Below are 23893 nucleotides of genomic sequence, written 5' to 3'. Positions count from 1 at the left end.
TACTAGTGGCTGCACAAGAATGTAACAACTCTTGTATATATCCCCCCCCCAAAAAAAAAGCCTAAATACAAGAAGCATATATTGTTTATATATATGCTTATATATATGCTATATATTGTGATAGCCTTAAAATGTGGCTATCATCGCGTGGTGACATACCAGATGATAGTTCACAAGTACCCTTGTGAGAATATGTTTGTTTACAGCATTTCAAATATTGATGTGTGTGTAAGGTAATGTGTAGTTAGTAACAGTTGATTGACAGTTAAGAGGCGGGCTCAAAGAGCAGAGCTCAACCTCCACAAGCACAACTAGATGAATACTGGACCTATCTTGAGGTTATCTTGAGATGATTTCGGAGCTTAGCGTCCCCGTGGCCCGGTCCTCAACCAGGCCTCCTTTATGTTACACACCCTCCAGGAAGCAGCCCGTAGCAGCTGTCTAACTCCCAGGTACCTATTTACTGCTAGGTTGAGAGCATCAGGGTGAAAGAAACTCTGCCCATTTGTTTCTGCCTCCACCGGGAATCGAACCCAGAACCTCAGGACTACGAATCACAAGCCCCGTCCACTCAGCTGGGGTTCAGGCACCTAAGCTGTAGTTTAAGCATTAATAATGAGACATGGTAAAGTTCTTAGTTTCATCTATCACTTTTTCTTTGTCACTAGTTTCATTATGAGAAATAGGTACATATTGTAATCGTTTTTATGAAGATATTGGACTATATACTGTATAGCAAGTCATACTCTTGGTCTGCACTGGTACATAAATGTTCTGATGCTTCTCAGGGCTCCACTCAGCACCACTTAAAATGTTTTAAGTCTGGTTTTGGTCTACTCCTCCTCTGGTTCTCTGTGGTGTTTAGTCAAATAAAAATACAGTACAACCTCGATTCAATGTACTATATGAGACCAACGGCAGTGCGTTCGAGCACTGGATGCGTTGCAAGAGGTGACCGTCAGGAGACGTTTGCGTCAGTGTCTCTTTTTTTTCTTGTACACAATAAAAATACATTATCGTATTATATACTGTACCTATATATTATTACCCTACTAAAAAATACTGTGTTACATTTGTTATTTTAAAGGGAGCCGGTGGCTGAGTGGACAAAACACTGGGCACATGATTCTGTGATCCCGGGTTCGATCCCGGGCACCAGCGAGAAACAATGGGCAGAGTTTCTTTCACCCTGTTGCTCCTGTTATCTAGCAGTAAATAGGTATCTGGGAGTTAGTCAGCTGTCACGAGCTGCTTTCTGGGGGTGGAGGCCTGGTCAAGGACCGGGCCGCGGGGACACTAAGCCCCGAAATCATCTCAAGATAACCTTAAGATATACCTTATTGTTGGAGTTATGTCCATCTTAAAGTCTCATGGCGTTGTGAATGCTGTACAGTAAATACGTACAGTACTGAAGTGTATTATACCGTTAACACTGTGTTGATTAAGTAGTTCTGCTGTATGTTGAGTACTGCAATGCAGGTCTATGAAAACTATTGTACACTAAAATTACTGCAACTTTAATTTTAACACTGTGTACACACTTAAATTTAACATGTTCTAACTGTTCATGCCACACACGAAATTTTTAGATGTTTGCATCAGCTTTGCTGGTGCTCGCTGCTGCTGTGGGTTCAGCTGCTTCTAAGCTGGTGCTGGCTGCTGTTGTACCAGTGCTGGGTACAACTGTGCTCGTGCTGGGTACGGCTGTTGTACCAGTGCTGGGTACAACTGTGCTCGTGCTGGGTACGGCTGTTCTCGTGCTGGGTACGGCTGTTCTCGTGCTGGGTACGGCTGTTCTCGTGCTGGGTACGGCTGTTCTCGTGCTGGGTACGGCTGTTCTCGTGCTGGGTACGGCTGTTCTCGTGCTGGGTATGGCTGTTCTCGTGCTGGGTACGGCTGTTCTCGTGCTGGGTACGGCTGTTCTCGTGCTGGGTATGGCTGTTCTCGTGCTGGGTACGGCTGTTCTCGTGCTGGGTACTGCTGTTCTCGTGCTGGGTCCGGCTGTTCTCGTGCTGGGTACGGCTGTTCTCGTGTTGGGTACGGCTGTTCTCGTGCTGGGTACGGCTGTTCTCGTGCTGGGTACGGCTGTTCTCGTGTTGGGTACGGCTGTTCTCGTGCTGGGTACGGCTGTGCTTGTGCTAGTTGATTTTCTGTTACAAGGTCGTGCAAAATATTGCTTCATTTTTGGCATTAATAAGACACTATTAGTAAGCCCCCGAGACATTTTGTTGTATAATAATGCAGCTGTAGTCAGAAAATGGTAAATTCCACGATTATTCTTCCACCGGCGGTTAAATACTGTACGTCAATCACAGACAAAGCTGAGGGCACTGGGTGCATACTGTACGAACGCAGACTAGGTCTATATGTACACCCTACAGTAGGCTGGTGTTTAAGCCAGATCCAGTAACATAAATTTCTCTCAAATATTCAATTTACATCAAATTATATATTTTTGGGTTATATATTTAGTTTAGCAACATTATTACGATAATAAGAGCTATAAAAAATACTTATTTTAGAACTGATTTAATTATTTTATTATTTCAAAGCCGTAGGTCACTGAACTGTGGCGACAAAATCGAACAAAACAAGCATGGTGTTGTGTGCACATGGATTTGTCCCGTCCACCAGTGCTGGAGTTGTGCCGCCAATAACATGAGTAATTCCTCAAATTGCAGATATGTATCATATTTACAGTATAGTTTTGGTTTTATTTAGTTTAGTTTAATTAGGATAATAAAGAGTTATTAAAACACCAGTTTTAGAAATGATTTATTAATGTGAAACGTTCAAAGTCATGGGTCACTGAACTATGACAACACAGACGAAAGTGAGTGAAACCTCTCTGTAAAGCAAGGTTTCCTGTACAGTATTCCCTTATCTGTTCACCCTCACTCGTCTTGTTTCATCACAGAAAATGTATATAAAAAGATTTCAACACATTAGCTAGCTATTCACGCTTCAGCCTTTAAATTAATTTACAAAGATATGTGTGCCACAAATCAGTGAACGAAAATCATTGAAACTCGGTCGTTCCCTTGTGTGGACCACTCTGGCTGGTGTTTGGTTAATATGCGTCACTTGTGTGGACCATTTTGGTTGGTGTTTGGTTCATATGGTTCACTTGTTGTGTGATCCACTTGTGTGATCCAACTTGTCTTATGAAAGAATTATTAATTGTAATCTGTGATAGAATGAGACAGTTTTCCACCACTCTGTGAACTCTGTCCCAACATCATAAGCTTGTGGACCACTTTTGGTCCACTTGTGTGGCCCACATGTGTGGTCCACTTGTGTGATCGAACTTGTCATATGAGCGAATTATTAATTGTTATCTGTGATAAAATGGGAAATTTTTCCACCAGTCTGTGAACTGTCACGACATCGTAAGCAAATCCGAACATGACCCGCTTCGGCGAACCATTGTTCGTCGAATCGAGTGAGGAAATCCGGCCTGAAAAGTGTGCGAACTAGCCGGAGATTCGTTAAATCGAGGTTGTACTGTACTCTTTGTCTTCTCTCTGTCTTCCGGTGTGTGTCCTTGTGTGCTTTTCTGTGGGTTCCATGACCTTTGGATGCCTTCCCTGCATTTGGGATGGGTGTCCTCTTATTTTTTGGTCTAGCAGTATCTTGTCGTCTTCTGCTGGGCTTGTCCTTTTTAGGTTTCTTCCGACCAGATGGTTTGGTAGTGACATAATTCCTCCCAGGCCAAATTACTGACCCCGCCCAGGATGCAACCCCACAACAAGCTGACTAACTCCTGGGTACCCACTCACTGCTAGGTGAACAGACAGATTATTTGATAGGAAATGTGCCCAACCATTTCTGTCCCGCCTGGGATTCGAACCCGGAATTCTCGATTGTGTGTCGAGAACGAACCTGACTCTACTACTGGGACATTTCCTGCCTGTGGCCATTATTGGTTTTGCTTGACTTGCACCTTGTCTGCCTCATTCCTGTGTGGTGTGCCGTTCTTTGTTCACCTATGGGAAATGTTCGCACCCTTCTTGGCCGTTTTGTCGTCTGCTCTTCCCTGGACTTGGGTTTTTGGCTGTTCAACAGGATGTTGGCCATCTGCTATTTATAGGCGGTCTCCACAGTCCTGATATGTTTGTGTGGCACTTGGGCAGGTAACATTGTGCTGATGCTGATTTTGCCAGAGCCTTGGTCTTCTGTCTACTTCTTCCATGCATAGGCCATTTTCCATCTTTATTCTCCCCGATATTGTGTTTCATATCAGCAAAATTGTTTTCCTCTCTGAGATGCTGCTGTGAATAATCTCCAGGTAGCTACTGAGGAAGGCCAGCTTGGAAATAAAACTTTAAATGTAATGAAATACCCCTCAGCAGCGTTCCCATTCCTGCTCGTGTTACCTGTTTCCCATGTGATTTTAAGTTATACACGTGACTGTTGATACACCTGGCTGTATGGACAGACATCTAATAAACAGGCATTGTTTACACATTGTCAACTATTGTTTGCCTTGTTTTCTTAGTATCATTTATTATTAAGGGTTTGTTTTGTTTTGCCAGTGACTTCCAGGCATTTTCCTCAGTTTTGGGACAATCTTTGATTCCTGTGTTCTCTTCGCCCTATTTGAGAGATTCAGATTCTGGTCGCAGTTTTTGGGAGGCCTTTTTAAGTCTCCAGGACCTGGTATGATTGGTAGGACTCACAATACTAGTGCCTTAAAGTCACTAAAAACTACAGTGAGAGAGAGTACCCAAAAAGGATCATTTCATTATAGTTGATACTATTTATAGTCAGGATGTCAAAATGGTTATGTAAAATTGCTGTGAAAATTGTATGCTTATTCCATACATGAGTTTAATACATCCATTATATTTTCAGCCTTGTAGGCCTCTATCTTTGGCAAGAAGCCATCAGCATATAAGGAAGTCAAAATACTCCATTGAGTTTAAGCTAAAGATATGTGATCTTTTAAGGAAAGGAAAGACCCAGATGTCTATAGCCCGCCAGTTCCAGATGAATCAGCCCACCATTTGTAGCATTAAAAAACAAGAACATATTTTAAGAAAAGCTTTGGTCGAGGGCAGGTTTGCCAGCAGTGAAACACCGCTCAAAGTTACACGCCTCTGGGAGATTGAGAATGCCCTTTACTTCTGGATACAAGATCAATACACAAAAGGCATTCCTGTCGATGATGCCATGATTTGCAAGAGGGCTACTGAGATTCACGCAGACATGGAACAAGGGGATGGCAACTGTAACACATTCATAGCTTCAGATGCTTGGCTGAGGCGCTTTAGGAAGCGGCACAACCTGCGTCTAAAGAAGAGTACGGATCCTACTGCCGCATCGTCTCGCTGTGCCACTGACCACACTGATGCATTGTCTTTTCGTGCCAAGTTTGCAGCTATCATCAATGAGGAAGGATATTCTCCAGAGCAGGTTTGTGAAAAATTAACACTCTGTTCAACAAAATACATTTTATATTGCCAATAAACATATAAATTAAATGTTGAAAGATATGTTTTCTCTTATTTCTTCTAATAAAAATAAGAGTAAACCATATATATTCTATTACACTTGTAATAAGAAAAAAGGGCTCTTTCCATATACTGTACACCATGAAAAATGTTTAAGGTAATTAAAAAGTGGAATCAACACATAAAGGTATATACAAAATAGCTCAAACTGGTCACATTATTTCCAAATCGTAAATCAAATTTCCATTATCTTAAATGAAATTAGAATAGCATCATAAATACATAAGCATACTTGTCAGGGAATTTCATGCACTTCAGTTAAACATGAATTCTGCCCCCCCCCCCATCTCTCCCCCACCCGTTTTTTTCATCAATTCATGTTATTTAATCTTTTTATTTTTATACATTTCTAATTTGAAAAAAGAATGCTTTTTCATATATACAGGGGTACCTCAGTTTAAGAGTTTAATCCGTTCCTGGAGACAGCTCGTAACCCGAAAACTCGTAAACCGAAGCTAATTTCCCCATAAGAAATAATGGGAAATGAATTAATCCGTTCCCGACTACCCAAAAACCTCACTTCAAACTAAATTTTATACCTAATTCATGTAAATCTACACTACAAAAGTATGTTCAAGTTATTACTTACCCTTGCTGATGACTGCTGTTGGTGTATGGAAGATGGTGAGGAGGAGAGGTGTTACTGTTTGGAAGGGGAGTCTTCTTCCATTATAACATCAGGCAGTGAGGACTTCACTGGTGTGCACTCTCTGGCACATTTTGCCTGCATAACACTAGGACCTGCTTGTGGCTCACTGCTTGCTTGTCTTACTAACAATCTGTCTAAAGGCACTTGTTTTTCCCTACATTTTAACACTTGTCTGTAGTAAGACAGCACATTGTCATTTAAAACGTCAATGCAACGGCCTGCTACAGCTTTATATGGGTGAGTTTTTTCCACAAAACTTTGCAGTTCTTCCCATACTTCACACATTTTCTTAATGAGGAAGGGACATCCTCTACTCACAACTATTTTCTTAGATTGAATCTTACCACTGGCTTTCTTGGGACCCATTGTGAGATATATAATAAGAACTTTTATGTTCAAATGGCCAAATATCCAACAAAACACTGTAAATCCTGGTGAAGAATTGAGGCGGGATAGTCACTGGGCGTGAGGCACTGGCAAACTCAGTGGCGCTCGCCATGTCACCATGCACTAGTTGGCCCGTACGCGTATCAACACCCTCGTATCCTGAGACAACCCTCGTATCCCAATAAAAAATTTCCGAGCAAATCCTGCTCATAACCCGAAAAACTCGTAACCAGGGGCGATCATAAGCCGAGGTACCACTGTACCATTAATTAAGCTAGTACATAAAAACGTAAACAAGTCTTGAGTATGACAATGGATATAATTACTGTACATAAAAAAGAAAAGCTTTTACCTAGCTGATAAATCAACTCCACTATACTTATATGTCTCTTGTACACACTTCAATACATATAAAGTAATGTAGCGTATCTTAATCACATGTCAAAAATCAAAGAAATAGGTGTGAGGGTTGTATGAAGGAAGCCTACTGAAGACCAGAGCCCAGAACCTGGCCTACCTCACAGACATGCAGGGAGCAGGGAATTCTTTATGTTCTCCGACACATGCAGAAAGTAATTGAAGTAAAATAGGCAACTGCAAGGTTTACAGAGAAACAAGAAATGAAGGAGTAAACAACTTCACAAACAATTAAACCCCTCTAGTTGCCCCGGGGAATCCTTGGCCCCACCCCACTTTGCTACCGGGTGCGTTCATTTGTGGTCCTGAGCTCCGGACTGAGGTGTGCTGGTGTGGGGAGCCGGCAGTTCCCAGTAGTGCTGCCACCTGGCTGTGGCCAGCTGTAACTAGAGGCTTTCACACTAAATATTCTATAGATTGCTTGCAGAATTATTTGCTGCTGCATTTCTTGTTTATTCATTATCTGGATTTATCTATGGTGTGGGGTGGTCGTAAATGTCTCCAGCTCCATGCACCTCTATGAATGGTGGGGCCAGGTTCTGGCTCTTGTCTCCAGTAGGCTATTTAGGGCTTCTTGCACTGATGTGACTAATGTGTGGAACTACCTCAATGCTAACTTCAGGAAGCCAATGAGGTCCAACTAGAAAGAGGGATTCAATGCTAATTTTTTAGTTGCTCATGGAAAAATTTTGTCTTTCAAAATATATTTTTAAAGTTATAATATCTCCACAACAGGTGTTCATGGTAGGTGAGACTGTCCATTTCTGGAAGCATCTTCCCGCCAAGACCTTCCTGATGGAGGAGGAAAAGGCTGCTTCAGGTTTCAAGGCCTCCAATGAGTATATGACTTTGTTGTTCTGCTCAAATGCAGCGGGGGACTTCAAGCTGCCTCCTCTGCTGGTGTATCGATCCCTTTGTCCCCACGAACTCGAGAACGTTTTCAGTCTACCTGTAGTATGGCGAGCTAACAGCAAGGCTTGGATGACATCGGCGATCTTTACTGATTGGTACCAGCATAACTTCATTCCTGCCGTGGACAAGTACCTGAAGTCGAGAAACCTGCCAAGTAAAGCCATCTTGTTTGTTCACAGTACTCCCAGTCACCCACAAACCCTGAAGGGCACTGTTGATGGTGACGGATACCGCCTCGAGTTCTTCCCGCCTGACACCAGCTCTCTGCTGCAGTCGCTCGACCAAGGAGTGATAGCACAGATCAAGAGACTGTACACCAAGCAGGTACTATGGGATATGCTTTTGTATGTTGAAGGCAAAGGTAATAGTAGAAAAGAAGTAGTTGAATTTTGGAAAAAATTTAGCATTAGAAGTGCTATCTCCATCATCACAGACTCCTGGGAGAAAATCACCTCCTCAAGTCTTAATGAAGCATGGGAGAACCTGTGGCCTGAAATTATGTCTCAGTTTCATGGTTTTCCTGACAAGCAGAAAGAGATACGCAGTATTGTGGAGATTGCTAACAGCATCCCTGGGGAAGGGTTTAGTGACCTGGTGGCTAAGGACATTGTGGAGCATCTGGAGAGTCACCGCAACATTATGACTCCAGAAAACGCCCTCGAGCTGACTGCCGGAGAAATTGAAGGAGAGGATGTAAATGCCGAAGCTGTTCTCCCATTGCAGGTGCCTTCAACGGCGATGAGGCAGATTGTAGAATATATGAACTCTGGTCTCAAAATTGCTAATGGTGACCCCAATTTTAAACGAGCTTATGAAGCTATCCATCACATTAGGAAAGCCTTTGAAGTTTATGGCAAGACAATCAATCGATGCTCGTTCTCAAGAAAAGTAACTTAAGATTTTGATATGCCAGATTTTTTTATATTCTCTAAATAAAACTTGATTTTACAATACAATATATATATTTTTATTTTCCATAAAATCCATCTTGTGAACAAATCCTATGATCTTTGCAAAATTTTATATGGTTTGATCTTACTACTGGGCTCAAGAAATATACATTATAAGTTGTTTAAATAAATTGTAATTAATAAGTAGTGTTTATATCAGGTAATTATGATGTGGAAAATGATCTGGTTTGGCCATATTGAGAGGTGCTGTATACGTGAAGACGTAAAGCAACATAGATCTCCGAATGAGCTTCCACCAACTTTCTATCTGGAGGTTGAGGTGCCATGCAAGGAATGAGGTATAGTTACATACCCAGTAACTGGCCAGATCCAAGGGTGAGACTGCGTAGCCACCCAACCATTTAGAGACCAGACACCATGTGGCCCCAAGAATGCTTGTTGAGGCAAACCCCCTCCCTCCTATCTGAGGTCGAGGCTGTGGATCAGATTGTTGCTGATGGCAGCAGCTAGCTTATTGTGCATCCCATACTGAGCAGTATTCCATAAACGTTTTGCGAGCAGTAGTTTATTGTGCACCCCCACTCTTCAAACAATTGTTTGTCGTAATCCTTACATTCGAACCTACAGGGGACCACGGCCAGAACCTGACCCCCTTCAGAGAGGCACAAGGAGCAATGGCCCATAGAAATGCACATGTGATTTTGGAGCATTCTATATCTGCCATCGACTGGGACAGGCACCCAGAAAGGTAAACGCCTCAAAACAAACCCCTATTCAGGTGAAACCAACAAAAATAATGAAACAAGTGGACAGAACTCCCCCAATTGAAAACGAGCCAACGAGCATGACGTCACACGAGCCACGCCGCATGTCTGCGCAGCTCCCCTCTCCCCGGAGTTGGAAGGGGGAGCCCCAGACCCCACCGCCGGCGATCCAGACCTCAGTTCCTCGGTTGATGGGATAAGGCTTGGTCGTTGTGGCTCCAGCTCCAGATTCTTCTTGTGCTGTGCCTGGAGTCAGCACTTCTCTTAGGTGGTGTGCGAGCTGGGAGTATTATTCCTAGGTACTCGGACTGCATGCGCTTAGGGGCTCCCTTCCCTGAGTGCCCTGTAAGTACTGCCCTAGGGGCTTGGGGTTACCTTCCTCAAGTTACCTTGGGTCTACCTCTGTTGGTCTTTCGCTGCTCGGCGATTGACCGCCCCGAGTGTTTTGGGAGATTTCGTCTCTAGTTTGCCGTGGGGTAAGTGGTAGTTTTCTCGGGGGGAGCCCTGTAGACTCCAGGGAGCCTCTAGCACTCGCCCAGAAAATGGCGTTCCATTACATTCAACGCTGGTTTTTTGCACTGGTATTGCGTGGAGTACTGCGTAGCTAGTTTTCACCTATAACAGCAACCAGCTCTGATCCCTCTGGTACACTGTCCTCTTGCAAGGTTTTTCTTTTCTTTCTGTTTTTGCCTGGTGGGGGGGGGGTGCCTGCCTTGGTGTTCTTCCCTTTTTTATTAGGGGTGTTTGTGTTTGGTGGTACCCCCTGTTTCACCCTCATGAGTAGACACATCCCGAGGGTTCAGTTTTAGCAGTGTTGATTGGTAGCTTGGGCGCCGGTTAGCAGTACCCTGCCTGGGATAACCCTTAGCAGACCCAATTGAGGGGCCCTAAGAAACCCCTGCGGGGGTGCCAATAGATGTGACCACTGAGTCTCCTCTCGCTTTTTGTGAGTTTGAGGGTTGCTCTGTCCTCTTGTCTCAGGGTAACGCACATTGTTTTTGCCTCCGTCATGCTGCCTGTTGGGTCGGTGACACATTCGACCTGGAGTCCAGCGAGCTTTGTTGCTTATACGTGACTCAGTTTACCCAATCTGATGATGATAATATTCGGGTGCAGGCAGCTCGCCCGTTGCAAGATAGGTTTGGGTTGCTGCAGCGCACTAGGTTGGTTGCTTCCCTGGATGCCCCGAGGCTGCCCGGTTTTGTTTATAGAGACCCGGACTTGGGGGTGTTGGTCGCTTCGGCCTTGGTTCTGTCTGCACCCCCTTGTTCTTTCCCTGCTATGGTTTACTCGGTTTCCCCTTCCCCTGCTTCCGGCTCCTAAGCATCTGAGGGCTTCGGGGTCGGGCCAGGGGTTTAGAGGTTTCTGAGACTCGGGCAGTTTCGGGGGTTACCCCTTCCGGGGTACCTGGTTGATACCTGGTTGATGGGGTTCTGGGAGTTCTTCTACTCCCCAAGCCCGGCCCGAGGCCAGGCTCGACTTGTGAGAGTTTGGTCCACCAGGCTGTTGCTTGGAGCGGCCCGCAGGCCCACATACCCACCACAGCCCGGTTGGTCCGGCACTCCTTGGAGGAATAAATCTAGTTTCCTCTTGAAAATGTCCACGGTTGTTCCGGCAATATTTCTTATGCTTGCTGGGAGGACGTTGAACAACCGCGGACCTCTGATGTTTATACAGTGTTCTCTGATTGTGCCTATGGCACCTCTGCTCTTCACTGGTTCTAATCTACATTTTCTTCCATGTCGTTCACTCCAGTACGTTGTTATTTTACTGTGTAGATTTGGTACATGGCCCTCCAGTATCTTCCAGGTGTATATTATTTGATATCTCTCTCGTCTTCTTTCTAGTGGGGTTACGAGCTGGGAGTATTATTCCTAGGTACTTGGACTGCATGCGCTTAGGGGCTCCCTTCCCTGAGTGCCCTGTAAGTACTGCCCTAGGGGCAGTACTTACTACGTGGCTACGGAAGCATTCGAGTCAGTTCCTCCAGCCGTAGTAGCCGTCACAACTGCAAGAAAAATGACCGGTTGGATAACAAGAATTTTTCACACTAGCGATGCTATACCGATGATGATACTTTTCAAAACGCTTGTGCTCTCTAGAGTGGAGTACTGCTGCACAATGACAACCCCTTTCAAAGCTGGAGAAATTGCTGACCTGGAGAGCGAGCAGAGATCCTTTACTGTTAGAATCCACTCAGTAAAACATCTAAACTTCTGGGACCGACTAAAGAGCCTAAATCTGTACTCCCTTGAGCGCAGGCGGGAGAGGTACATAATAATTTACACGTGGAAAATATTAGAGGGGCTGGTCCCAAACCTGCACACAGAAATAACATCACATGAGACCAGAAGACATGGCAGGATGTGCAGAATACCCCTGTTGAAAAGCAGAGGTGCAACAGGTACTCTGAGAGAGAACTCTATCAACATCAGAGGCCCAAGACTGTTCAACAAGCTTCCGCTACACATAAGGGGCATAACTGGCAATCCCCTCACAGTGTTCAAGAGAGAACTGGATAAGCACCTCCAAAGGGTACCTGATCAACCAGGCTGTGACTCATACGTCAGGCTGCGAGCAGCCGCGTCCAACAGCCTGGTTTATCAGTCCAGCAACCAGGAGGCCTGGTCGACGACTGGGCCGCGGGGACGCTAAGCCCCGGAAGCACCTCAAGGTAACCAAGGTAGCTTCGGGGTCTGACTAGTGGCCCCATCCTCTTCCTGCTGTTCCGGCTGCCCTGGCTTTTTCTTGTGAGGCTGGGGCTTTGGAGCATCCCCGGGGCCTGATGTGGAGGTTCTCGGGGTTGGGGAGGAGCTGACTTGGAGGCCTTGGGCCCCGTTAGACCCCTTCTTGGTTTTCCGACCCTCCGAGCAGGACTTGGTGTTACAGGGAGTGGGGCTTTCCTTTCCCCCTCTGTGTACGACTTGGATTTGGGTTCGGCTCCTCCCCAGGTTCGGTTCCATGTCCCTGCGGGTCCTTTGGCTCCGTCCTTCCAGAGGTTTTAGGCTTCCCGCGTCTCTCCGGCTGAGGTGCATGGCCATTGCTGCTTATCTTTTGCGCTAGCCAGATTATGCCTCTATAATGGATCTGTCTTCCTTCAGGTTTGGGTCTCTGTCTCCTTACTGGGTTCGTTATGCAGGATGCGCTGTTGCAGTGTTTTGCTGCGTGCCTCGCGTGTCGGCAGGTAATGCTCGCCTCCTCCTTGCAACCCGCTTGGGCCTTGGCTCTTAGGTTGTGTTCGCCCTTTTGTCCTTTGTTGTTTGCTGCTTCTGCGGTCAAACAGTATATGCAGGCGACTTCTTCCAGCTGCCGCCTGATGTCTGACCTGTTGGTTCTCCGAGGGTCCCGGATGGGTTCCTCCCGGAGGAGTCGTACTAGGGCCCTCGGTTGCACCCAGCGAGGTGGGCCACAGGTGCTAGTTTCGGAGCCGGTGAAGCCTTCAGTCCCGGCTGTACCTGGTCGGCATGGTGCTCGCTCTGTGCACAGGTCGGGTTCTCGTAAGGGGGCATTGGCCCTTTCGCGGTTCGCCGCATTGACGGATGATGGAGGGAGGCTTGTTCTGTTCGCTCACACCTGGTCCCACGATTTGTGGGCTTTTTAGGTTGTTTTTCGCGGCCTTCAGGGGCGTTGGGTGGCTCCTAGTCCTTTGGGAGGGGGGGGGGCAGGGCAGGCCTCTTCTCCTGCGCTCTGTCGGGTCATATTGGAGTGGATGGACTAGGGCGTGGTCGAAATGATGACGTCTCTTAGGTGGGTTTCCCGCCTATTTCCAATTCCAAAACAGAACTGTGCGGACCTGCGGTCATTCTGAACTTGTCCCGTCTGAATCCCTGGGTTTTTTGCCCCTCCTTTCGGATGACCAGTCTGTCCCAGGTCCGGCTTCTGTTGGAGCCAGGCGCTTGAATAGTGTCCCTGGACCTGAAGGACACGTATTGGCACATCCTGATTCATCCGGGGTTCAGGGACTGGCTCGGTTTTGTTGTGAGGCATCAGAGTTACTGCTTTTGTTGTCTCCCATTCGGGTTGAACCTGGCACCTCTCGTGTTCACACGCCTTACCCGGGTCGTGATGGCCCGTCTGCATCTGTTAGGTGTTTGGGTGTTGGCTTACCTCGACGATTGGCTGGTTTGGGTTCCCAGTCGGTCCGCGTATCTGCTCGCCTGGGGTTTGGTCCTTTCCCAGCTAGCTGGGTTCAGGTTCCAGGTGAACTGGCGGAAGTCCCATTTTGTTCCTTCCCAGGTTCAAACCTGGCTGGGTCTTGTGTGGTACTCTCGGACTGCTTCCTTTTCTCTTCCTTCAGAGTCTCTCTTTCGGCTGCAGTCCCGCATGCACTTGTTTCTGGGGGGCTCACGGGTCACCCGGCGGTTGCTCGAGGGTCTGTGAGGGAGCCTTTGCGATGATGGTCTACCCGCCGGGTCTGGTTTGGCTTCATCGGCTGTTCTGGTTCCTTCGAGGACGTCCCTTCTACCTTTCTCGTGATCGCTGGGTTCGACCCCGGGGGCCTCATGTCGACTGCTGTGTCGCCGGCTTCCTCTTTGGGTTTTTCGGGGTTCAGCGCCTTGGTGCCTACCCTAGCTCTCGCTCGATGTGTTCACAGATGCATCGTCTCTCGGCTTGGGCTTTGTGACCAGTGCTCACCAGGCCTGCCAGGGGCGGTGGGGTCCATCTTTCCGTCGGGCCCACAGCACTGTAATTACCCAAGTGTAATTACCTAAGTGTAGTTACAGGATGAGAGCTACGCTCGTGGTATCCCGTCTTTCCAGCACTCTTTATCATATAACGCTTTGAAACTACTGATGGTCTTGGCCTCCACCACCTTCGCACCTAACTTGTTCCAACCGTCTACCACTCTGTTTGAGAAAGTGACTGTGCAGGAGTTCGTGGCGGTGTGGTTTGCGCTTTGGAGGGTTCAGGTCGCCTGCGGATCATTGATCCGGCTCCATTCGGACTGCTTCCCGGTGGTTCGTTGCCTTAACCGAGGGGGTTCAATGTGGTCCTTGGCTCTTTGGGGTTGGTCGTTTCAGGTGACTCATCTGCTGAATTCTCGGGGTTTGGGTTCATCTCCGGGAGGGGGGGGGGTGTCCACGTCCTGGCGGACAGCATGTCCCGGTTTGTTCCCCTGTCCACGGAATGGACGGTTGATGCTGACTCATTCTGTTGGCTCTGCCAGACGGTCAGGTGCCTGGAGGTGGACCTCTTCGCGTCGACATGGTCGAGGCATCTTCCGGGATATGTGGCTCCCTTTCCTGACCACAAGGCTGTTGGGATCGATATCTTTCGACAGGACTGGTCGAGGTAGGAGTTCCTGTACCTCTTTTCCCTGGTTCAGCTGTTACTCCAGGTCCTGGCTCGCTTGGACACTTACCAGGGGCGAGTAGTCCTATTAGCCCCATGGTGGCTGGCCCAGCCGTGGTTTCAGGCGCTGCTTGCCCGGTGTTCAAACCCGGAGGTTTTTCCACGGCTTCACCTATTTCAGAAAATCGACCCGGTCCATTAAGGGACTGGTTTACTCTTCTCCTTGAGTCTTCGCATTTGATATTTTTTACTCTGATTTATCACCATTTGTATGGTGATCAGGTGGCTTAATTGATGGTGTCCCACCTGTGGGCTTTGTCTCTGCGGCAGTACAATGGGGCCTCGACTTACAATGGTAATCCGTTCCCAGAGACGGATCATAAGCCGAAATATCGTAAGTCAAAGCGATTTTTCCCATAAGAAATAAAGGGAATTGAATTAATCCGTTCCCCACCCTCCAAAATATTAACTTACTAGTACATTTTATACTGAATACAATTTTGTTCTCTAACTACAATACAGTACAAATGTTTATCTTACCTTTATGGAGGACTCTTGATGGAGTATGGAAGATGGTGAGGAGGGGGGAGGAGAGGTGTTACTGTTTGGAAGGGGAATCCCCTTCCATTATAACATCAGGCAGTGAGGACTTTTCTGGGATACACTCTGGCATGTTTTGCCTGCACACCACTATGACCTGCTTGTGGCTCACTGTTTGCTTGTCTTACTAAGAATCTGTCCAAAAACACTTGTTTTTCCCTACATTTAAACACTTGTCTGTAGTAAGACAGCACATTGTCATTTAAAAGGTCAATGCAACGGCCTGCTACAGCTTTATCTGGGTGAGTTTTTTCAAAAAACTTTGCAGTTCTTCCCATACTTCACACATTTTCTTAATGAAGAAGGGATATCCTCTACTGCCTCAACTCACAACTATTTTCTTAAGTTGAACCTTACCACTGACTTTCTGGGACCCATGGTGTGATATATAATAATCAGTTTTATGTACAAAAAGCAAAAAACACCACAAAAACGGAATTTCTTATAGGCGTGATTGTCACTAAGCGGGCAGCTCTAGTAAACTGAGGCAGGTTGGCCTGCGTGACCGGGAACCACACGCTCCATCGACCCAAACGTGTACCAACAAATATCGTTAGTCGACGACATTATCGTAAGTTGAGTCGCATTTTTTTATGAAATTTACATCATAAGTCGGGGCAATCGTAAGTCGAGATGCCACTGTATGAAGTTTCCTGGAGGTACTTCCATTTCTTTTTGACTCTTCATCGTTGTACTTCGCTTTCGGTTCAGGTGGTGTTGTCCTTTCTCTCGTGGTTGTTCCAGAACCGTCATCCTATGCCGAATACTGTCACCTCGTATCGTACGGCGCTGGAGGAGCCACTATAGCTTGCTTTCGGTATAGATGTTACTTATGCACTGTTTCGCAAGCTATTTCGTGTGTTGTTTCACCTCCGGCCTGCTCATGCGCCGCCTGAGCCGTCCTGGTCTTTGTACATAATGCTCTCCTATCTCTCTTTTCCTCGGTTTGTTGTGGCCCCTTCGGTTCAGGAATGTTTTTCGAAGACTTTTCCTGTTGGCATTGGCCTCTGGGGGTCTGGTCGGGGAGCTTCATGCTCTCCTCCAGTGCATGGGTTTCTGCTCTTTCAGTCGTGAAGATAGGTTTGTTCATCTGCAGCCGTCTTCTTTTCTGGCGAAGAATGAAACTGCTGCTTTTCAGAGGGGTCCTTGGGTTGTTGATGCTTGGTTGGTCAGGCTGGAAGTGCATCATGTGTTGTGTCCGGTTGTAGCCCTCCGCCTTTATTTGTGTGCCATGGTTTCTGTGTCCTGGGACATGCTTTGGGTTGATCCAGTTTCTCTTCTTCCCTGTTCACGGGTTCGGGTCTCTTAGGTCGTCTGCAGGGTTATTAGGCCTAGCCAACCTGCGGTCTATCCTCCGTGCCCATGACATTCGTAAATTCGCTGCTCTTGCTGCCGTCTTCGGGAACGTGTCCTGGGTTGACATTCGGGCATGGGATTTTTAGTCGTCAAACAGGGTCCTGGCTGCACGCTTTGGGGCGGCAGCTGCAGCCTGTCTCGACTTCGACTTGAGATGTGGAGCACCAACCGTTTCCCAGGTAAGTTCCCTTCTTTCCTTTAGTCTTTAGTGAAGTAGCTCCGAGGAGCCGTAGGGGCTCCCCCCCAGAAAACCAGCATTGAGTGTAATGAAATAACATTTTCAGGGTGAGTCCCAGAGGCTCCCTGGCAACCCTCCCTCCCTCCGCTCGGCAGTTTTTGCGTATTTTGATATCCAGCCTCGGAACCAAGATGTGGATCGCCGGCGCGGGGGTCTGGAGCTTCCCCTTCCCCCTCCTGGAGAGGAGGCCTGCAAAGACATGCAGCGCAGCTCGTGTGACATAATGCTCGTTGGCTCGTTTTCAATTGGGGGAGTTCTGTCCACTTGTTTCGTTATTTTCGTTGGTTTCACCTGAATAAGGGTTTGTTTTGAAGCGCTTACCTTTCTGGGTATCTGTCCCAGTCGATGGCAGATAATTTCTGGTAATTTCTAGCAAAATGAAAAAAATGTTTACTGGTACATTGTAAGAAAGTACAAAAATGCATTGTAAGAAAGAATAAAAAAAACACATTGTAAGAAAGTATAAAAAAAATACATTGTAAAAGAAATTTGATAAAATAAAATAAAATATACATACAATGCCTAAAGCCACTATTACGCAAAGCGTTTCGGGCAAGAAAAATTTTAATGACTATACTTAATACTAAATGAGTATAAAGAATAAAATGTGTTAATTTAGAACAAATAAAAATAAAGATAAAAAGGGGGAAACATGGCTGAAAAAGCAGCACAAATACAAATAGGTCGACAAACAGCGTTATTTAAGAAAACAGACATGGGTTGACAATAGAGGGGTAAGGTAGGTTACAGGGAATTTATTAGGTAGTGCTTCGTTTTTATCTTAAACTGGTTGAGAGAGGTACAGTACGTCTTTAACATGGTTGGGAAGGTCATTCCACATTCTGGGTCCCTTGATTTGAAGAGCATTTCTAGTTTGATTAAGTCGTACTCTAGGAATATCAAAACTGTATTTATTTCTGGTATGGTGCTCATGGGTTCTGTTACAACCTTCAATGAATCTTTTGAGGTCAGGATTGGCATTGCAGTTCAGCGTTTTATATATGTATAATACACATGAGAGAATGTGCAGTGACTTAATAATATCTAACATATTCAGAGATTTGAGTAGGGGTACCGAGTGATGTCTGGCGCCAGAGTTGGATATTGTCCTAATAGCAGCTTTGTGTTGAGTAATTAGAGGACGTAAATGATTTTGGGTAGTAGAGCCCCAAGCACAAATGCCATAGTTGAGATATGGATAGATGAGGGAGTAATAGAGTCACCAGGGCAGGGCGGGGTACATAATATCTGATCTTAGAAAGAATGCCAACAGTTTTTGAAACTTTTTTTGATATATTTAGAATGTGTCCCTGGAAATTCTATCTACCTATTCACCCTCCGTGCTACTCTCTCTGACCTCTCCCTCGCACCCGCATCTATTCCTCGCTCTACCTCCCAGGGCACACGGAAATGTGTTCCTTGGGGTCATACGAACTGTGCGCGGGCTGCATGTCCACTGTAAGCATGCAGCCTGGAAGAAACTCCGATGCCGGCAGACAGCTGATTTTTTTATTTTGTTTCAGAAGGCGAGTGTGGTGGCCCGTAGGGCCATCTGGACAGCTAAAAGTGAGAGATGGAAATCTTATGTCTCCATCATTATGTCTGATACTCCTCCGCCACAGATCTGGAAGAAAATCCGCAAGATAGCGGGTATTGTTTGTTCCCGATGTCTCACCAGTCCGGCCTTCACCTTCGTGGTACTCTTGTGGCGGATCCAGTGACGGTCACGACCAAACTGGGTTCCCACTTTTCTATTGTTAGCTCTGGTTCTTATCTTCCTCAATCCTTCCTTCTTCGTAAGCTCATTCTTGAATCTCATCCCTTAGATATCCGCACTTATCTCCAACTTCCCTATAACGATCCCTTTTCTCTCTCTCCGACTTTATTCTGCTCTGGCCCTCTATGTGGTTCTACGGCAGCAGTCTCGGATGACATTCATTATGTCATCCGATGCTTCGCCATCTCCCTCCTTGCGCGTCTCGGTATTAAATCTGTATAACCGGGTCTGGGAGTCATCGTCAGTCCCTGAGGACTGGCTCGATGCCGTTGTACTCCCTATTCGGAAACCAGGGTCTCTCGGGACATCCCCTAAAGACTTCCGCCCTATTGTTCTCACGAGTTGTGTCTGCAAGCTCTTTGAATGTATGGTCAATGTTCGTCTGATGTGGTTCTTGGAACACTATCATCATCTCTTCCCTTCTCAATTTGGTTTTTGCAAGTGCTGCAGCACAACTGATGTCTTGGTGAACTTGGAGGTCTAAATTTGTACTGCTTTTGCTGCAAAGACCTCCGTTGTTGCTGTTCTTTTTGACCAGGAAAAAGCTTATGACACCACCTGGAGACACCACCTGGAGACACCACCTGGAGACACCATATTCTGTCCCAACTTCGTTCTTTTGTCTTTCGTGGTAATCTCCCTCTCTTCCTCTCTCGTCGTTCCTTTAGAGTGAGGTTTGGTACCGCTCTCTCTGCCTCTTTTCGGCAATACAAATGTGTACCCCTAAGGAAGTGTTCTGAGCACTACTCTTTTCCTGGTTGCCCTCAATGGTCTTCTTTCCTCCCTTCCTTTTGGTATCTTCTCCACTCACTATGTCGACAATCTTACCCTTTGTTGGTGAGGTGATGATTCGGATCGCCTTCAACGGTGGCTTCAACTTGCAATTGATGTCGTGTTGTCTTGGGCCACCAATCATGGCTTCAAGTTCTCTGCTACTAAGACTTGTGCTGTGACTTTTACTCGGAAACAGGTCGTTCTTCGTCCCTCTTTGTCGCTTTATGGCCATCCCCTTGAGTACAAAGATTCCGCTAAGCTTTTGGGGTTAATTTTTTGACACTCGTTTGTCTTGGTCACCCCCGAGTTGAATGCCCTAAGGCCCTTAACCTACTTAAGGTTTCGTCGCATACTTCTTGGGGAGCGGATAGGCGCACGCTCCTCTCTTTACATTCCTCGCTCATACTGTCTAAACTTGATTATGGTCGGACCGCCATGATCGCTACTGTCTTCACTATTTTGCGCGGTCCTTAATTGCAACATCCTTCCTCTCGCCTCGGTCGTATTTTAACTATTGCTCCTCCTGCGGTTCCTGTTCCTCTTCACCACCTCCCTCTTCCTGACCGGTTGTCTCGCTTACAGGATTTTCTTTCAGTTCGTATTTCTAATATTTCTCCTCGTGTTATTCCTTCTTTGTTCCCGTGGAGAGCCCCCCTTCCGAAGTTTTGTACATCCTTAACCTGCATCACTAAAGCTTTTACTCCTCCTACGGTTCTAAAACGCCTTTTCCTTGAGCACTTTTCTTCTCACTCCCGCTCCGTTTCCGTCTTCACCGATGGGTCTAAGTCTGCAGACGGTGTAGGCTACTCTGTTGTTTTTCCTGATCACACTTGTATGTGTCGCTTACCTCCGGAGACTAGCATCTTCACAGCAGAACTTTATGCTATTCTCTATGCTCTTCGTCTCCTGCTTTCTCGTTGTCAATCTTCCTTTGTAGTTGTTGTTGACTCTCGTAGTGCCCTCATGGCTCTCGGGTCCTTTAATCCGGTTCATCCAGTGGTTGTCAAGATCCAGCACTGGCGGTTTCTTGTTCACGGTAAATTTAAGTCGGTTGAGTTTTGTTGGATTCCCAGCCATATTGGTGTGTCTTTAAATGAGCGTGCGGTTGCTGCCGCCAGGGAAGCTGTCTGCTCTTGTCCCATCTCTCATAAAGGTATTCTTTATTCCGACTTTTACCCGGTTATCCATTCCTCCATCCTTACCCATTAGCAGACTTTTTTGTTGGTCTTCAGTTAATGGTAACAAACTGCGTACTCTTAAGAGTTGTGTATCCTCATGGCCGTCCTAATACCACCGTAACCGGCGATGGGAAACGGCTCTGGTGAGGTTGCTCATTGGCCATACTCACTTAACTCATGGTCACTTGATGGAGTGCCGCCCTGCTCCTTATTGTCCAAACTGCAGTGTCCCTCTTACAGTCGTGCATATCCTTGTTGAATGTCCTGACTTCCGGGACGAGCGATCGAGTGTCTTGTTTTCCGACCGTGCCCCGCTGTCGCTTGTCCCTCGATAGTGTTTTTGGGGACTCAGATACTTTTGATATACAAATACAAATATTTATTCAGGTAATCAATATTCAGGTATTCAGGAATATTTATTCAGGTAATATCGTTCGCCTTATGCGTTTCTGTTCTCGTATTGGCATCCTTGGTGATATTTAGCGCCCTCTGATTATCCCACACATTTGATGGTGCTACATAGCCTTCCCGGTTTGGTGCCTTCTTTTGATAATTACTTACTTACCCAAAATCATCTACATCCTCTAATTACCCAACACAAAGCTGATATTAGAACAATATCAAACTCTGGCCCCCAGACAGCACTCGACACCCGTACTTCAATCTTTGAATGTAGTGGGATATCCCAGTGTGATGTGGGACATCCCAACGTGTAGTGGGACACCCCAGTGCGTATTTGAACATTCCTGTGTATAGTAGGACATCCCAGCATGTAGTGGAACATCCCAGCATGCAGTGAGACATCCCAGCGTGTAGTGAGACATCCTAACATGTAGTGGGACATCCCAACGTGTAGTGGGACACCCCAGCGTGTATTTGGAAATCTCAGTGTGTAGTGATCGAGACATCCCAGCATGTTGTGAGACATCCCAACATGTAGATATGAGACATCCCAGTGTGATGTGGGACATGCCAGCATGTAGTAGGACATCCCAGCATGTTGTGGGACATCCCAGCATGTAGTGAGACATCCCAACGTGTAGACGTAAGACATCGCAGCATGTAGCGGAACATCCCAACATGTAGTGGGACATCCCAGCGTGTAGTGGGACATCCCAGCATGTAGTGGGACATCCCAGCATGTAGTGGGACAACCCAGCGTGTAGTGGGACATCCCAGCGTATAGTGGGACATCCCAGCATGTAGTGGGACATCCCAGCATGTAGCGGGACATCCCAGCGTGTAGTGGGACATCCCAGCGTGTAGTGGGACATCCCAGCGTGTAGTGGGACATCCCAGCATGTAGCAGACATCCCAGCGTGTAGCAGGACCTCCCAGCGTGTAGCAGACATCCCAGCGTGTAGTGGGACATCCCAGCGTGTAGCAGGACATCCCAGCATGTAGCAGGACATCCCAGCGTGTAGCAGACATCCCAGCGTGTAGCAGGACATCCCAGCGTGTAGTGGGACATCCCAGCATGTAGTGGGACATCCCAGCGTGTAGCAGGACATCCCAGCGTGTAGCAGCACATCCCAGCGTGTAGCAGACATCCCAGCGTGTAGCAGGACATCCCAGCGTGTAGTGGGACATCCCAGCATGTAGCAGGACATCCCAGCATGTAGCAGACATCCCAGCGTGTAGTGGGACATCCCAGCATGTAGTGGGACATCCCAGCGTGTAGCAGGACATCCCAGCGTGTAGCAGGACATCCCAGCGTGTAGCAGACATCCCAGCGTGTAGCAGACATCCCAGCGTGTAGCAGGACATCCCAGCGTGTAGCAGGACATCCCAGCGTGTAGCAGACATCCCAGCGTGTAGCAGACATCCCAGCATGTAGCAGACATCCCAGCGTGTAGCAGGACATCCCAGCGTGTAGCAGACATCCCAGCGTGTAGCAGACATCCCAGCGTGTAGCAGACATCCCAGCATGTAGCAGGACATCCCAGCGTGTAGCAGACATCCCAGCGTGTAGCAGACATCCCAGCGTGTAGCAGACATCCCAGCGTGTAGCAGGACATCCCAGCGTGTAGCAGGACATCCCAGCGTGTAGCAGACATCCCAGCGTGTAGCAGACATCCCAGCGTGTAGCAGACATCCCAGCGTGTAGCGGGACATCCCAGCGTGTAGCAGGACATCCCAGCGTGTAGCAGACATCCCAGCGTGTAGCAGACATCCCAGCGTGTAGCAGGACATCCCAGCGTGTAGCAGGACATCCCAGCGTGTAGCAGACATCCCAGCGTGTAGCAGACATCCCAGCATGTAGCAGACATCCCAGCGTGTAGCGGGACATCCCAGCGTGTAGCAGGACATCCCAGCGTGTAGCGGGACATCCCAGCGTGTAGCAGGACATCCCAGCGTGTAGCGGGACATCCCAGCATGTAGCAGGACATCCCAGCATGTAGTGGGACATCCCAGCGTGTAGCAGACATCCCAGCGTGTAGTGGGACATCCCAGCATGTAGTGGGACATCCCAGCGTGTAGCAGGACATCCCAGCGTGTAGCAGACATCCCAGCGTGTAGCAGACATCCCAGCGTGTAGCAGGACATCCCAGCGTGTAGCAGACATCCCAGCGTGTAGCGGGACATCCCAGCGTGTAGCGGGACATCCTAGCGTGTAGAAGACATCCCAGCGTGTAGCAGACATCCCAGCGTGTAGCAGACATCCCAGCGTGTAGCGGGACATCCCAACGTGTAGCGGGACATCCTAGCGTGTAGAAGACATCCCAGCGTGTAGCAGGACATCCTAGCGTGTAGAAGACATCCCAGCGTGTAGCAGACATCCCAGCGTGTAGCGGGACATCCCAACGTGTAGCGGGACATCCTAGCGTGTAGAAGACATCCCAGCGTGTAGCAGACATCCCAGCGTGTAGCAGACATCCCAGCGTGTAGCGGGACATCCCAACGTGTAGCGGGACATCCTAGCGTGTAGAAGACATCCCAGCGTGTAGCAGACATCCCAGCGTGTAGCAGGACATCCCAGCATGTAGTGGGACATCCCAGCGTGTAGCAGACATCCCAGCGTGCAGCAGACATCCCAGCGTGTAGCAGAACATCCCAGCGTGTAGCAGGACATCCCAGCATGTAGTGGGACATCCTAGCGTGTAGAAGACATCCCAGCGTGTAGC

At 47.4% G+C, this 23893-nt stretch overlaps 1 protein-coding gene across 2 annotated transcripts in view; it reads left to right on the top strand.

Moving 5' to 3' along the window:
- The window catches only part of LOC123764317 (uncharacterized), a 54237-nt gene extending 45403 nt beyond the window's left edge, over positions 1–8834 (top strand). For both annotated transcript variants that reach the window (XM_069338329.1, XM_069338335.1), the window contains exons 12-13: positions 4855–5415; positions 7702–8834. In XM_069338329.1, the coding sequence (XP_069194430.1) occupies positions 4855–5415; positions 7702–8775 (1635 nt within the window). In that variant the 3' untranslated portion in view covers positions 8776–8834. The remainder of the gene's footprint in view (positions 1–4854; positions 5416–7701) is intronic.
- Positions 8835–23893: the final 15059 nt, after the last annotated feature.

The sequence above is a fragment of the Procambarus clarkii genome, chromosome 5, assembly GCF_040958095.1.
Source record: "Procambarus clarkii isolate CNS0578487 chromosome 5, FALCON_Pclarkii_2.0, whole genome shotgun sequence".
Taxonomy (NCBI): domain Eukaryota; kingdom Metazoa; phylum Arthropoda; class Malacostraca; order Decapoda; family Cambaridae; genus Procambarus; species Procambarus clarkii.
The sequence above is the reverse complement of the archived record's forward strand: the minus strand, read 5'-3'. Positions and strand labels throughout refer to the sequence as shown.